The sequence below is a fragment of the Coturnix japonica genome, chromosome 5 (genome assembly GCF_001577835.2).
Source record: "Coturnix japonica isolate 7356 chromosome 5, Coturnix japonica 2.1, whole genome shotgun sequence".
Classification (NCBI taxonomy): Eukaryota; Metazoa; Chordata; class Aves; order Galliformes; family Phasianidae; genus Coturnix; species Coturnix japonica.
In genome coordinates, this window is record NC_029520.1 from 28,371,541 (window position 1) to 28,385,947 (window position 14,407).

Genomic DNA, 14,407 nt, shown 5'->3' on the forward strand with positions numbered 1-14,407 from the left:
CTTAAATTTGGCATATACAAATACAGGTCAGTAAAGTATGATATGCTACTAGATTATCTTCTGCCTGAATCTTGTTCTTAATTTGTAAAATGTAAATGAACTAATTAGAAGAAAAGCAACATTATTTGTGACAAAATGCTTCATCTATTTATTTGCTTTGTGACATTTATGATCAACTATACTTCTTCATTCTAACTTCTTAGAGATAGATAATAACACTTATACTAATATATTAGGTTTCTGTTATTTTAAACCAAGTGAAAACTTGAGATTTCCGAAAGGAATAAAGCACAACAGATTTTGCAACATGCAGGTAAATTAGATGCCTGCCAGCTTAATTTCATTTTCAATATTATACTGTTTTTTTGTGTAGCATGAACAGTAGTAATGTACTATGAAGATACTACTCTCAGCATTCAAGTACCAGACTAACAAGAAAAATTAAACTGTTACCAGAAATCCCTATGTCCTTTCTGTCCAAGATGAAGAGTAATAATAATAAATCTGTGCTTCGTTCTCTAGTACTAAGAGTTAAATTTCGCCTTGTACTCCTACTTCCCTCCTCAATTGCCATTTGAAATAGATTAGACTAGCAAATACAGAGTTACCAAGTAACATGAAGCAAGGGGGAGTTGGTCATTCTTGAGTTTCAGCTCAGCAACTCGGCCTTGTTAAATAAAAATATATATGATATCATGGTTTATAGGAAGGGATTCTTTTTACTTTGCTTTGGTTTTAACCATTACTACGTAGATAAAGATTCAGCACTAAGAAATACATTGAAAATGTCAGATGTAAATGTCAATTAAAAATTACAAGGAATTCTGAAAGGTAAGGTCTGTGGGGGGTTGACATTCTTTGACATAGTGGAGTGTCTGCAACCAGGCCTTTGGCAAGCATAGCAGGATCTATGCTGTCAGCTCTTATTGTACAGAAACTTGGATGCTTGTCTAATCTGAATGAGAAATACCACGAAAATTGGAGTTGAAGCCTTGCAGTAATGTGGATGGAGGCTGAAAATACTCTATCTGCACTACATGAGTCTCTTGTGACATGATAATATTTAAGGCAGTCCAGAAAAATGTAAGGGAAAAATAATTTAAATAAAGCTGCATAGTGCTTCATTTGCTACTCTTTATGTTGAGCACGCAACAATCTTTAGTGGAAGTAGTTTAATGAAAATCCTATTTTGATATTTATATTAAATACAATATTTAAATACAATAAAACAGGAAAATTTATATTTAACTAACATCAATCATTCAAATATAAACAGAAATCTGTACACAGCATGGTCTGTTTGTTCTTTGTTTTAAAAAAATGAGTTCTGATACAAAATGAAACAAAATGATTAGCAAAACAATTAACATTGTAGCAATGCAAATCATGAGGTGTGGTCTTGATGGAAAATGTTTTCATGCTCTGTTATTTATTCACCTTATTAAGGAAGAGATGACTAATAACATGTAAACATATTTCTTCTGTGCTAAACTGGAAAAAAAGCTTTCATTAACTGCAGGTTAATTTTTATGCTTTTCATATCATTAAATAAATAAAACAACGATTCATGTCAAATACTTCCAGAAATAAGCTCAACATATGAAGAACACTTGTGAAATGCAGAGGTATACCTGCATGTGTGTACAGAAAGAACTAATAATTTTATCATATTTATAAATTAAAATATTGAAAATGGTAACCTAGCAGAAAATATCACTGCTTTTGATTCTTGTTTTTGTTGTCTAGAAGCAAACATCTTAATTTGTGCTATTAAGGTGAGCAAGCTGCCATGGTACATTCTAAAAAAAAGTAAACGGCTTTAAAGAAACAACTTTACACAGTCCTAAGTTGTAAAAATCATCATAAATTTTCTTTCCACATCCACTTTTGTATGGGATTAATTTACTAATTCAAGAAGAGCCAAAATGAGAGAAGAAGCAGAGCAAAACCCAGCATGTGTGAAAATCTACAAGCATTAAATAGCTAAACAAACCCTAACTCCCTCAGTGTTGCAGTAAGGTCAGCATTGTACCAGTGTGTCAAAATATGTCAACAAACCATCATACTGCAAGAAGAAGAATGACCTTTCAGTTCTTTATGTTTGGGCTGCCAATGAAGCTTTGGATACTGGGTATGCATGAACAGTTTTCCTAGCCACTTGACAAACGCAACTCCCAAGGTTTCCTCCAAGTCAAGCTGTTATACCACTGGCTATCAACTCACCAGCACAACTTTTCAAACAATTTTCAATTGGTGAATATAGATCCTGTTATAGAACAGACATCCATAAGCCTACAGCATAATTCCCACTTTCCCTACCAACTACGATCAGTCAATTATTACTCAAACAGTCTTATGGTAACATACATCAAACAATTTTAAACTATGCTGCAGAAAAAAAAAAAGTACATCAATTAGATTTTCTGATTCAGTCTTTGCTTGCATATGGTTCATCGTTATAGTCAACTACAAACGAATTTGATCAGAACACTCTTCTGAAAAGGACCTAAAAGCAGATCAGCTAGTTTGCAACTGAAATGAAATCTTAAATATTTTTTTCTTTTCATATTTACCTGAAAAATTTTGCTAATCTGCCTTTTAGACAACAGCAGCCATGTCTATCAGCTCCCATTAAAACTCAAACAGTTGGAATGTTAATTTTTAATTAAACCTAGAAAAAAATATAAAAATAGGTAATATGGAAAGAAAAAAATATATAATGTTCATTTAATCCTGAAATAATTTACAACTTATTCTTGGACCCTGTTTTAAAATGCAATCTATGTTATTTCAAGTTTGTGCTCTTCAAATTAGTTTTGGCTACAAAGACTAGTCAACAGTTTTTATCCTTAGGGTTACATTAAATACACCAAGGCAGACTACTGGACAATTAAAAGTGTGGCATCTCCTACATGTGCAACAAGCAATTATATTCTGCACATGCAATTGTCATGTTTACATGGTGGCGGTGTAAGCTGTAGATTGGTCAGTGAATGCGACTCTTTTGGAGGAAAAAAACATAGAAAGAAGGGATTTGATGACTATGTGAATCACTTTATACTAGATTTGTTCAATATGTAAAATAGCTTCCTCTTGGGCAACAGTCTGCAAAAACAGTCTGGGAATATGCAAGACTAAACTTCTTTTTTCCTACTCAATAGTGAAAACTCTCTATATCTAAAGAGTACTCTAAATTACATCTGTGCAAACCTACTGACAAGGTACACTGTGTGCATTTTTAATATGAAGCTTAATTTGAAGATGAGGTTGCAGTGTAGCACTGCAACTGAAAATTGCTTAACAATACCATTGATGTATGAGCCATAAAAAACCTTGCTAAGCTGTCCCTGCAGAACTCAGAGTAATAAAAAGGTGTTCTTTTGCACTGAGGTGAACAGACATGGTTGACTGAATCTAGGGAGCTGTTCTGTTAAATGAGAAAGTGCCATTTCTTTCCTGTCAGTATAGGCCTATTTAAGACTCTCACAGATTTAGTTAGCACAGACTACAGGATTTACTGAAACATACACATTACAGCAAACAAACCACAGCTACATTGAAAGCTTTCAGTCATATTCTGCGCAGAAAAAAATTTATATTTGTTACAAATGTGGAAAAAGATCCAGAAATTATTCTAGACCCACTTCTACTTTTCAGAGAAGCAAACAAAAAAGAGCATAATGAAAAAGGTTTAAAAGCTATCACCTTTGTTCCTTTGATTTCAAAATATCAAGACATGTATTTCTATCCACATCTAGCAGGATAAAAAGCTTTTCTCTCCAATTTCAATTGAGTTTTAACTTCAGCTACCAGATTATGTTTACAAAACCCTGAAGTACAGACTGAGTGTCACAATACATCTGAACTGATGCATCTTCTCCAAAAGGAAGGAGATGCACAGGGTCAGATGAATTCTCTGAGTTATCACTTGAGAGATCCTTGGATAGACTGATCCATTAAATCATTCAAAACTGATTCACAGTTTGTCGAGTTATGCCTGTGCCTTTCCATTTAAACAGTCTCAGAGAGCAACAGAAGTTGACTAACTTACATGCAAACTAATCTGTCATCAAGTGTTCATTAACCTTTCAGTATCTAAGGGGGAGCTACAGGAAAGAAGGTGAGAGAACAAGGGAAAATTGCTTGAAGCTCGAAGAGGTTTAGGTTGGATTTAAGGAAAAAATATTTACAATGAGAATGATGAGGCACTGGAACAGGTTGCTTAGTGGTGTGGTGGATGCCCTGTCCCTGGAGGCTTTCAAGGTGAGGCTGGATAAGGCCCTGGGCAACCTGATCTGCTGTGGTGTCCCAGTTCATTGTCGGGGATTCAGGCTAGATGGCCCTCAGAGTTCCTTTTCAACTATAAGGATTCTATGATTCCATGATCAAGCCAACTGCCATTATATTAGAAAAAGCTTCAGTAATTCACAACTCAATTCAGAAGACATTGTGATAGCATTAGTTTGATCAAGCAGTACCAACAGGATTTGTATTTACAAAACAATAGCAACAAAAAACAAACAACCCAAATAACAAACAAAAAGAGAGCATACAATTATACCTTTTCCCAAGCTAAGGCTAGCAATTTTCACCTTAGCATTTTTTATACTCAAGACAAAAAATGATGGACACCACAAACTAGCCACTGATAGCGGCATATGCTGTTAGTTACATGTTCAACCATTTTTGTACCGTTTTCTCTACCCTCTGTTAGATTTCTCAGAGACTGTCTGAACACTGAGAAGATCTATACTTTTACAAATCCTTTATTAAAACTATCATTTACATCTCTCACTGACTTCCTAAGTGTTCCACCACTTAAAGATGAGTATCTTATCATTATTAGTTTGGGATGAAAAATCTTCTAGTGAGAAGACTGCTATTACCTTGAAAAGATATACAACTATACACAATAACAATCTTCCTTTTGTATTACTGAGCTAATGTAACAGTCTTTAAAAGAAAGGATCTTTATGAAAATAAAATCAACATTCAAAAATTCTGTCCAGTGTGACTTCTCATATTCCTGCAAACACTTAACATTTATTAGCTTGAAAAGAATATAATATTATTATGTAAGATTTAGATAGCATATGAAAAGAACATTTTATCAAACAAAAATGAATCAGAATTGTGTTTGGCACACATAGTAGGCAATATTTTTCTCATACAAGGCCTACTTGTTAGACAGTGAGGATTTTAAACTAAGTTTGGCATCTTGCAAGTATTAAAGAATCTTCCCTTAGTCAAGTTCTAAAAAAAAACTGAAATAAAACTTCTGTACCAAAGCACTTTATTTTGTTAACTAGCATCACTTTAAAAACACCATACATATCTGTTGCATGTTAGCACTGAAAATATTATTTTTCCACAAATACTTCAGCATTGAAATTTGACATACTAATTCATAAAATTCAAGATGTCAGATTAGTAAAATGTATTTTATTCACACGGTTTAATACAAAAGCCCAGTATCTTAAAAAAATAAAAAAAAACCTAATAACAGAAACATACCTATTCCAATAACTCCAAAACTGGTCCTGCAAGTAGGCCTGGTGGCTACTTTCATCACCAAATGAGGCTTTGCTTTCAATCCAGTGAATTATGTGTCCTTCAACAGCTAGGGTGACAGCAAAAAAAGTGAACTGCAAAAATCAGACTGAACAGTCTTAAGAATGTGTTTGGGAATACCCTGTTTAACCCCCAATCTACCACATAATTCATGTTTATACATATTTACATATGTGTAAATACATTTTTCAAATATGTATACTGATAATGTTTTTTTAAAAAATAACACATATTATTTTAATGGATAATTATCTCAATTAAATATCATCTCATTCTAGATATTTGCCTTTCTTCTTAAACACAAACAATGTAAAGAAAGAGACCAGAAAAAGAGATCAGACTATGGAGCAACTGTGTCCTACTTTCAGCCTTACTTTAGTGAAAAGCAATTGAAGATGTCTGGTGATTATCAAGCAGTTAGTTAGTTAAGCTGCAAATGGTAGAGAATTCTTAGCCCACAGTAGAAGGTGTGATAACAGAAAGGAGGGTTACCAGAGATATATAACTGCCTCCCAACTTTTTCAAAATCAGTAATGCTTCAGCAAGAAGAATTTAGGAATAAGAATGGCTATGTGAAAGATCTGATATGGAAATTCTGTTTCTGGGATTTTCACTGATTGATGCCTTTCGGTATTTCTCGCAGGACAGAATTTGCAATATTAAAAAAACACATTTATTTATTTATTTATTTATTTATTGGTGAAAGAAAGCCCTGTCTGAAACTGATAAACTAATTTTGCAGAAGAAATTGTGAAAACCACTCAAAAGGATCATCCGTTCTCTAGAAGGACAATGTGGAATAGCAGTACTGAGTTAAGGAAGCCTTTAAAAACTTTTTAGAAAGCTCTCATATCTACACATATACTTATCTACTGGATAAGAAAGACTACCATGCTGAATGATTACATCTGAAGAACTGCTGTGGATAAAAATTTTTAATAGTATGCACTCAATTCCTTCTACCATGAATGAATTGGTTATCTGTAAGAATTCCTTCTCTTGTTAATATGAAGAACAAAAAAAGCAGTCATGAATATGGCTTTCATATAGGGCTTTAAGCCTTTTTATTTTCACTAATACCTGCAAACACCTGCCTAGTTTAGTTGTAAACAGATAAAGGAGAAGTCTACTTGTATTTTGGGTAATACTATTCTGACCCAAAGTAGATGATCTTAAAATTACTGAGTAAACACAAAAAAACCCTGAGAAATATTTAGTATCCTGTAACATACTTCATATTCTTATGTCTTAAGAAGTTGTATTACTTTAAGATAAACAGTTCTATACAAAATAAAATAATAACAATTCTTTTCAAAGACTTACCTACTGGCACTTCTAAAATAAAGTCTGGTGTTTTGTCATAACCCTTTGCACGAAGCTGATCTTCGGCTACACAGAGAGAACAAGGCCTATTGTTTATAAAACTCTTCTATTAAGTAGACAGCAGTATAATTAATTTTATTTTAAATAAGAGTGTAAGAATTATTAATGCAGTCATACATATCTTTCTTATGCATGCAATGATGTGTCAGATTAAATGAACCTTTGTAGAAAACCTGAAGCATGGATATAAAAATGCTTCTTTGTCATCCCTGCATTTTTATGTCTTCATTATAAACATCATTAATTCAAGCTGTCATACAGTATTTTATAACCTCCAAATATTCAAAATAAAGAGATATATTCACTGATTGAAAGAAGAGTTTCCTCACATTAGGGAGCTGTTGAGATTAATCCTACCAACACCACAAATGTAGATATATTGCAGTTGCCTTCATGGCTTTATTTTAATGTTAACACTAAGGTGTTTAAAAAAAACAATCAAAAAAAGAAAAAAAAAACCCACAAACAAGACAGTTCTTCTCTTCTAGAAATCCATTAAAGAAGTATGCCATGATTCTAAAATAAATTAATTATAATTAATTAATTAATTAATAAAAAATTAAGTAAAATTAATTAAACATGAAAAAATTAGATATTTTCTTAACACAAGCTATGCAACTCTACTGCTTCTGAATGAAAGCTGAACATTATAAGAAATGAGTAAGAAAGAAGAGAGCAAAAAAAGGATGCTTCTTTTAAAAAAGAAAAAAAAGCACAAAGCAAGCCCTCGCTATTTTTTAAACTACTGTCCTTGATTTCCAATACCATTACATAGGTATTTCCGAAACACCATTTCTCCATTAGATTTTGGAGTGACCTGGTCATTCAATTCCAGGCATGGCTTTCTGTCTTCACCGAAGCTCAACTAATGGCACAACCTAGTAACAAGTAAGGCTGTGTAGCCCCTTAACACCTACTGGGCTGTTGACATTGTCATGCATCCCATTCGCCTTTCTGCACCACCTTTGATTAAAATTAATGGTCCATTCTCACTGTTGGGTAGCTTATTTCCAATCCATTTATCAGGTTAGGACAGTAGTTTCATGGCCAATGTTCAGAACTCAGTTTTAGAATATTTTGTGCATATTCTGAAAGGTCAGCAATTTGAGTCCAAGCAAGGTTTTAATGACAAGAAAAATATATACACATAGAAAACAAAATATTTTAATATTGCCTAAAGCCTTCCTTCCCTTTCCTTGTTAAAGAAAAAAAAGACTGAAGTCTTTTTTTCCAGTACAGTGAACTAACTAATATTGCAAGTAGGACAGTAGTAATTCTGAAAAGTTGTACATTCAATTAAGTGTGAACTACAATGGTGGATTATTCTTTTTGACAGCTATAGTATTTCTTTTGAATTTTGACAGCATTTCTTCATAGTAAACACACTGCAGAGTAAATGCAGGTCTCTGGAATGCAACACTAATTTATATTACCTGGTCAGCTACTAAATTTTTGTAGGATTTGGAGGCAGACTTGACTGTTGGCTACTTTCAAACTTTGATTGTTAGATATATAGATAAAATATGTTTAGATTAGCAAGCTTCTGGCTTAATAGAAACAGTCTAAAAGTCACAGTATAAAAATGAATGTAATTCCTTTATCCTGAATAAAACGAACCCAGTTTCATCAAGCTCTTTTGCAATGTTTTAGAGAAGTCTAGAATGAATAACAAGCTATCCCCACTGAAATTTTCATTTAGGGAATACGCAAACAGTAACAGTCCACAGAGTGCCAATCAGTTTGTATTTCCAACACATCTAGAGCGTCATCTTTACTTAACAATTAAAATTTGAGCAACCTGGTCTACTGAAAGATGCCCATGCCCATGGCAGGGGTTGGAATTTGATAATCTTTAAAGTCCCTTCCAACCCAAACCATTCTGTGATTCTATGAACTCATCACTGTTTTATACTAGCCTCTGGATACAACAAAGAAACCAAATGTTCTTCTAATGGTGCATCAATATGCAGCAACTGCACATTTTTTATTACAACAGAAAACACCAAACAGATTTCATGATTTATATCCAGGCTACTAAGGGACATCATGGTGGCTGCCAAAGAAGGTTAAGATTCTAGAAAGGTCAGTTATATACCCTCCCATTATAGCTAAAACCTTTCCTAGTATATTCTGGGGTAGGCAAAGACATGAAAAGATTGACTAAGGCCCTTTGTAAAACCTAGAAATTCCTGGCAATTCAGCAAGGCAAGTGAATCAGTGAGGAAGGGAAGGCAGTCAGCCTATTTTGAGAGATTGCTTTCACTGATTACATAAATCTCAAGAAAAGCACTAAAGACCTGAGAAGTGTTTCTGATCTAGAGAGGAAGTTATGAGCCCCTCATGAACTACGCATTACTAAAATGCAAAACCCATCAGTTTGCACAGGTTCCCAATCAATTTCTGGGAGAACCTGGAAGTGTTACTTTTGATCTGTAGGGTTTGAAAGCTATCCACTCTAAAAATTAATAATCTCTCTGCCCTTAAATGCTGCCAGGCTTTTTTTCTTCTGTAATATAGTCTCCCACGTAAAAATAACTGGTAGAAAGAAATTATTATCCTAGAAGAACAGAATACTGGAATGATACACTAACATGAAATGCAGCAAGAATTTTGTTTCTTTCTTACATGGGTTATAAAGTAACAGAATTGTAAGTGTAGCAAGCCTAGTCCCAAGCCAACTCCAACTCTGGAAATCCATCTTAGCCATAGCCAACCCTGAATCTGCTAACCTATAGGAAATACTGCCATCTCTACTGTCTAGTAGTCCAGAATTTAATTTTTGAGAAAAAATTTAATGCACAGGTTTCAGAAAGATTCAGCTTACAGATTCATAGGAAAACCTTTTTTGTTTCTATCTCTCTCCTTTTTTTTTTTTTTTCTTTTTTTCCTCAGTCACATCCAGAACCTCAGAGACAAATTCAATAGAAAGAAATAATAAATACATAATAATACATACTTTAAATCATGAGTGGATGATATATCACTATGCAAAAAATCTAAACAATAAATTAAACTCCCTCATTTATATCTTTTAATACTGACAAGTTAACCCATTCTAGATATTTTGATTTGACAGTACAAATTTCTTAGAGCTTATTTCTAAAGACAAAATTGATGTTTACCCAAGGTTATGAATCAATAAAATTTAAATCTGATTTGTGTACTATACAAGCTTGTACAAACAAACAAACAAACAAACAACAACAAAAAAACCAAAACCAAAAACAAAACAAAAAAAAGATAATCATTGGGTTGAGGATCCATTAGTGAGTCATCTAGTCCATTCTCCTGTATCTTGACAGGATTGATTTCATTTCCAACTTTGATTGATGAATGTCAAGTCTAGCCTTGAATTTTTCATTGAAGGTGATTCCATAACCTTCCCTGGCAGATTGTTTTATACTTATTGTGCCTAGAACAGTTCAGTATTTTAACTCTCCAATTACAGCTTAAGGCTATTATCTTTAATCTTTGAGCCACATAGGAAAAAATATTTTCTCACAATTTTGTAGTATCACTTGCAAGTTTGTATGTAACAGAAAAATAAGTTGCTCCTTAATCATATGGACCAACCTTTTAAAAATCTCAGTATTCTTCCTAATTTTTTCAATTTGTTTAAGGTTTCCAAAATCTTATCTTGAATCTATTTGTATTGGTAAAAACAGTTATATTCTTTAATTACACAAACTTAGTACAACACACATCTTTATAAAAAGTCAGGAAATCACTTTAATATTATCTAAACACATAAGGAATTCAAGGTTTATAATCACAATAGGAGAAACGATTTTTTAAATACTAATATTGTTTTAATGGTACTAACATACAACAAGTGTTGTGCAGGCTAAAAGGAAAACAACAGAAAACAACCTCCTAACTAATCTTTAAAATAACTTTAAATACAGGGACTTAAGTATTTGGAGGCAGTGGTAAAAAATCTGCAGAAACTGCACAGAAAGCCAAATGAGCGAATGTTCTAGCAGTTCTTTAATACATAAAGAATCTGGAAGCTAATATTTCTTATGATTCCTCCTAAGTCTCATAGATTACAGCTAATATCTCATGACACCAAAAGTAATCCTGCAGCAGATATTATAGCATTTTTTTCAGCTACTTATTCTATTAAATATTAATTGCAGGCCTGGGCATGTTCAGTATATATAAGGTATTAGGTAACTGAGTTCCTGCTCAGTTCTAAATCAATAAAAGATAACATGTACAGCATCAATCATTTTTTACTCTTCTTTTACTACCTAACACAAAGAGCACTGAGGCTTATTTTTTTCTTAAGTAAACAGTTCCGGAAAACTTTAAAGTTAAGGATTCACTGGCTAGCTTCTATCACCGATTCTTACCTATAAAGGAAAGATTTTTTTCCAAAAGCATTTCTCGCAGCAAGACTTCATGCTCATGTCCAATAGCACTGATAGCTTTAAGTTAAGAAATGGAAGATTACTTTGGAAAATAGCCAGTGCCACAACATAAAACATAGGTAAAGTAATTAATGATAAAATGTATTGGCCTTCACTTTCATTTTGGAGTAATTAATGATTTGAACACTATGATCACAGGTTTCTCACAGGGATCTGCAGAGGTATTTAGCACTTAGTGGAAATCAGACTATTGTACACAGCATCAACACACATTTTACAAAACTAAGATCCATTACATAACATTTTTTTCTGTACACTTATATTTGTACTATTTTTTCTCTCAAGATTTAAAATAAAGTGTAAACTTAAAACTGTGGCCTCAGATTTTAAGCTGCTCCTTAATGATTTATGTATCAATTTTCTAATTTAGTAAAGAGTGAGACAAACTTTTTACTTTATATTCTGAAATTGTTAGGTACTTAATACATATGAAACATATGAATACATATGAAACATCTGGAACAAAACATATTCTTAACTGATTTTTCAGAAGCATGTACTTAAGTCAGGGAAAAATGGAATTATATTATACAGTGAAGTCCTTTTTACTTCACTGACAGCCTGTTGATCCAAGGTACTATTCTTTGGAATATGCAAAAATGTCAAATATTTTTAACGTATCAATACATACAAAGTTTTAATCAACTGAAACTATATATTAAATTAAACTGTACTAGTAGTTGCAGAACAAAAATGTGGGCAAATGAAGAATGGCAAAAATGTTAAGAAAAATATCACAAACAGATTTTATAATGCACCATAAGCAGAAACATTTAGTCTATAGCAGTACCTGTTATTGATGTATGGCAATGACCATGAGGCAAAACTTGTAAATAACCTCACGAGCTATCTTCTACTCATGCAATCAAGCAGCCTAGTTTCCCGTAAGCATCTGAACTATTACTGAAAAATAGCCTCTTGGCATTTACAAAGAGGTTGACTTCATACTTTAGTCCATGCATATACAATTAGATAGTTATATTTAAAATCAATATGCAGTCCTTCAGAAGACATTATGCTTTTAAAACCTTAACTTTAAATTGATTTTTAACTATTTTATGCACCTCAAAATTAACATCTAATTCAGCAACATACTTGAAGATAATGCACTCACACAGCGAAGTATTAGGTTTTTCTGTATCAGAATGGAATTGAAAATATCCCTCTATTATTCTCACCGATGTCACTGCATATTCAATAACTTAACTTGAGCCAGTACCTGGAGATGATAGGGAACACTACATAGACTGCAGATAACTTTTTCTTAAAAATTGTTATCATTATTTTTAAACATGACATTTTCAGAAGACTTTGCCAGATTGTTCACTGACAATAGCACCAAATTTTGGATTAAAAAATAATGAACAACTGTTTCAATAGTAGAACTTATTATATTAATCCTCTTTCAGAGAGCCATTCTTAATGTTGAACAGTTTCACCAAATACTTAAAAACGCACAAAAAAATCCTGAATCACAAATACAACTAGAACTCTGTCCTGCTGCTGTTAAACTTAATGGGAGTGGGACTACAGTAGATACCACGTAAATATTTGGAGTTAAAGGAACACATTTGAAGATATAACCACCACATGCATCATTACTACAGGAAGTGCTTCTCATGCATAACTAATGATTACTGTTAGTTTCCTATCCTACTACTGAACAGTGAAATCCAAATCTTACTCCAAACTGAATGTAGAGATTTATGGAAGGATTCTCTCTGACCTGGGGCAAAGACTATGAATTTGAAATTGTTTGTTCAATAACAGATTGAAATAGGAGAGTTACTTATTTAGGAGTTTATTAATACAAGTTTCAGGTTACAAAAATAATTCCTACAAAATTTGAAATAAATACATAGTCCTGAAAACTCAGTGCTGTGTGGAGCTCCCCCAGTAGCCTCATAGGATCTCGAGGATCTCTAATCATGTCAACACTACCATAAAAAAATCTCATAAAATTCAAACTACACAGTGCTTTTTTTTCTATGTCACTAGAAAGTTAGATTCATTTTAAAGAGTGCTAGTCAGACATCACATCACAACTTGAATGGCACTTGAAAACATTCTAAGTAAAATTCATATTCAAAACAAAGTAATGCCATGAAATTAACACTATCTGTGCAACTTATTAATTTAATCACAGAACAGTTGAGATTGGAAGGTCCTTCAAGAGATCATCTAGTTCAACCTCACTGCTTGAAGCAGATTAAACTGGTCTTAACAGAAAACCAGATATGACTTTTGACTAATCAAAACCAAAGAGGTTCAATCAGGTATATGAATGTGTAGCCACCAAACTGACAGTTCCCATACTCCATCAGATTTTTTTTTAAGCAGTGTAAGAGAAAGCTTTGCGGTGACCCTCTAGCTGATTGAATGTAAAACAGAGGAGTATGAAATGTGTTTTGTGAAGCAGAACTTTATGTCAGGTTAAAGCTAGACACATCTCTTCCACACAGTCTAAGCTCGTCAATTGTGCACCTAAAATTTTATGGGAAAGGATACTGTTTGATGCAGTCCACCAGTGGTCCATAACAACAGTCATTCACAGTACACTGCAGACAAATAAGAGAAGTAGTATAGTGATGGGCAACTACAAAATCATTACAGTTAAACAGTATCTTAAAAACAGTAATTACTTTTCTTCAGAAAGGCTATCAGATGCTGTTCAGATTTAATCACAGAAAACAAAAACTGCATGCTTTTATTCACTATAAAAGCAAGCTATTAAAAAGTGAAATGTTCCCCTCACAAATATTGCCTTGCCATTTATGGTGCACCCTGACCTCAGTGATAGTTTACGATGACAGTAATTAAATGAGGTTTAAAATCTTTTACTCTGCTAGGCAGATAACAGCATTGCCACAGGAAAAAAATAAATAAATAAGAAAAGAAAAAGACAACTGTGATTAATACCTGATAGATTTGATTTGCTAGAACTCCATCTGGAATCTGAGACGGATCCCTTAGCATACTATTTATAAGCGTTTTGGATGCTAATGAAAAAGAAAAAAGAA

At 33.0% G+C, this 14,407-nt stretch overlaps 1 protein-coding gene across 4 annotated transcripts in view; it reads right to left on the bottom strand.

Moving 5' to 3' along the window:
- The window catches only part of C5H15orf41 (chromosome 5 C15orf41 homolog), a 109,299-nt gene that overhangs the window by 49,769 nt on the left and 45,123 nt on the right, over positions 1 to 14,407 (bottom strand). For all 4 annotated transcript variants that reach the window (XM_015864890.2, XM_015864889.2, XM_032445196.1 and 1 more), the window contains exons 6-10: positions 14,307 to 14,386; positions 13,896 to 13,945; positions 11,310 to 11,377; positions 6,895 to 6,960; positions 5,515 to 5,620 (exon numbers count right to left, since the gene is read on the bottom strand). In XM_015864890.2, the coding sequence (XP_015720376.1) occupies positions 5,515 to 5,620; positions 6,895 to 6,960; positions 11,310 to 11,377; positions 13,896 to 13,945; positions 14,307 to 14,386 (370 nt within the window). The remainder of the gene's footprint in view (positions 1 to 5,514; positions 5,621 to 6,894; positions 6,961 to 11,309; positions 11,378 to 13,895; positions 13,946 to 14,306; positions 14,387 to 14,407) is intronic.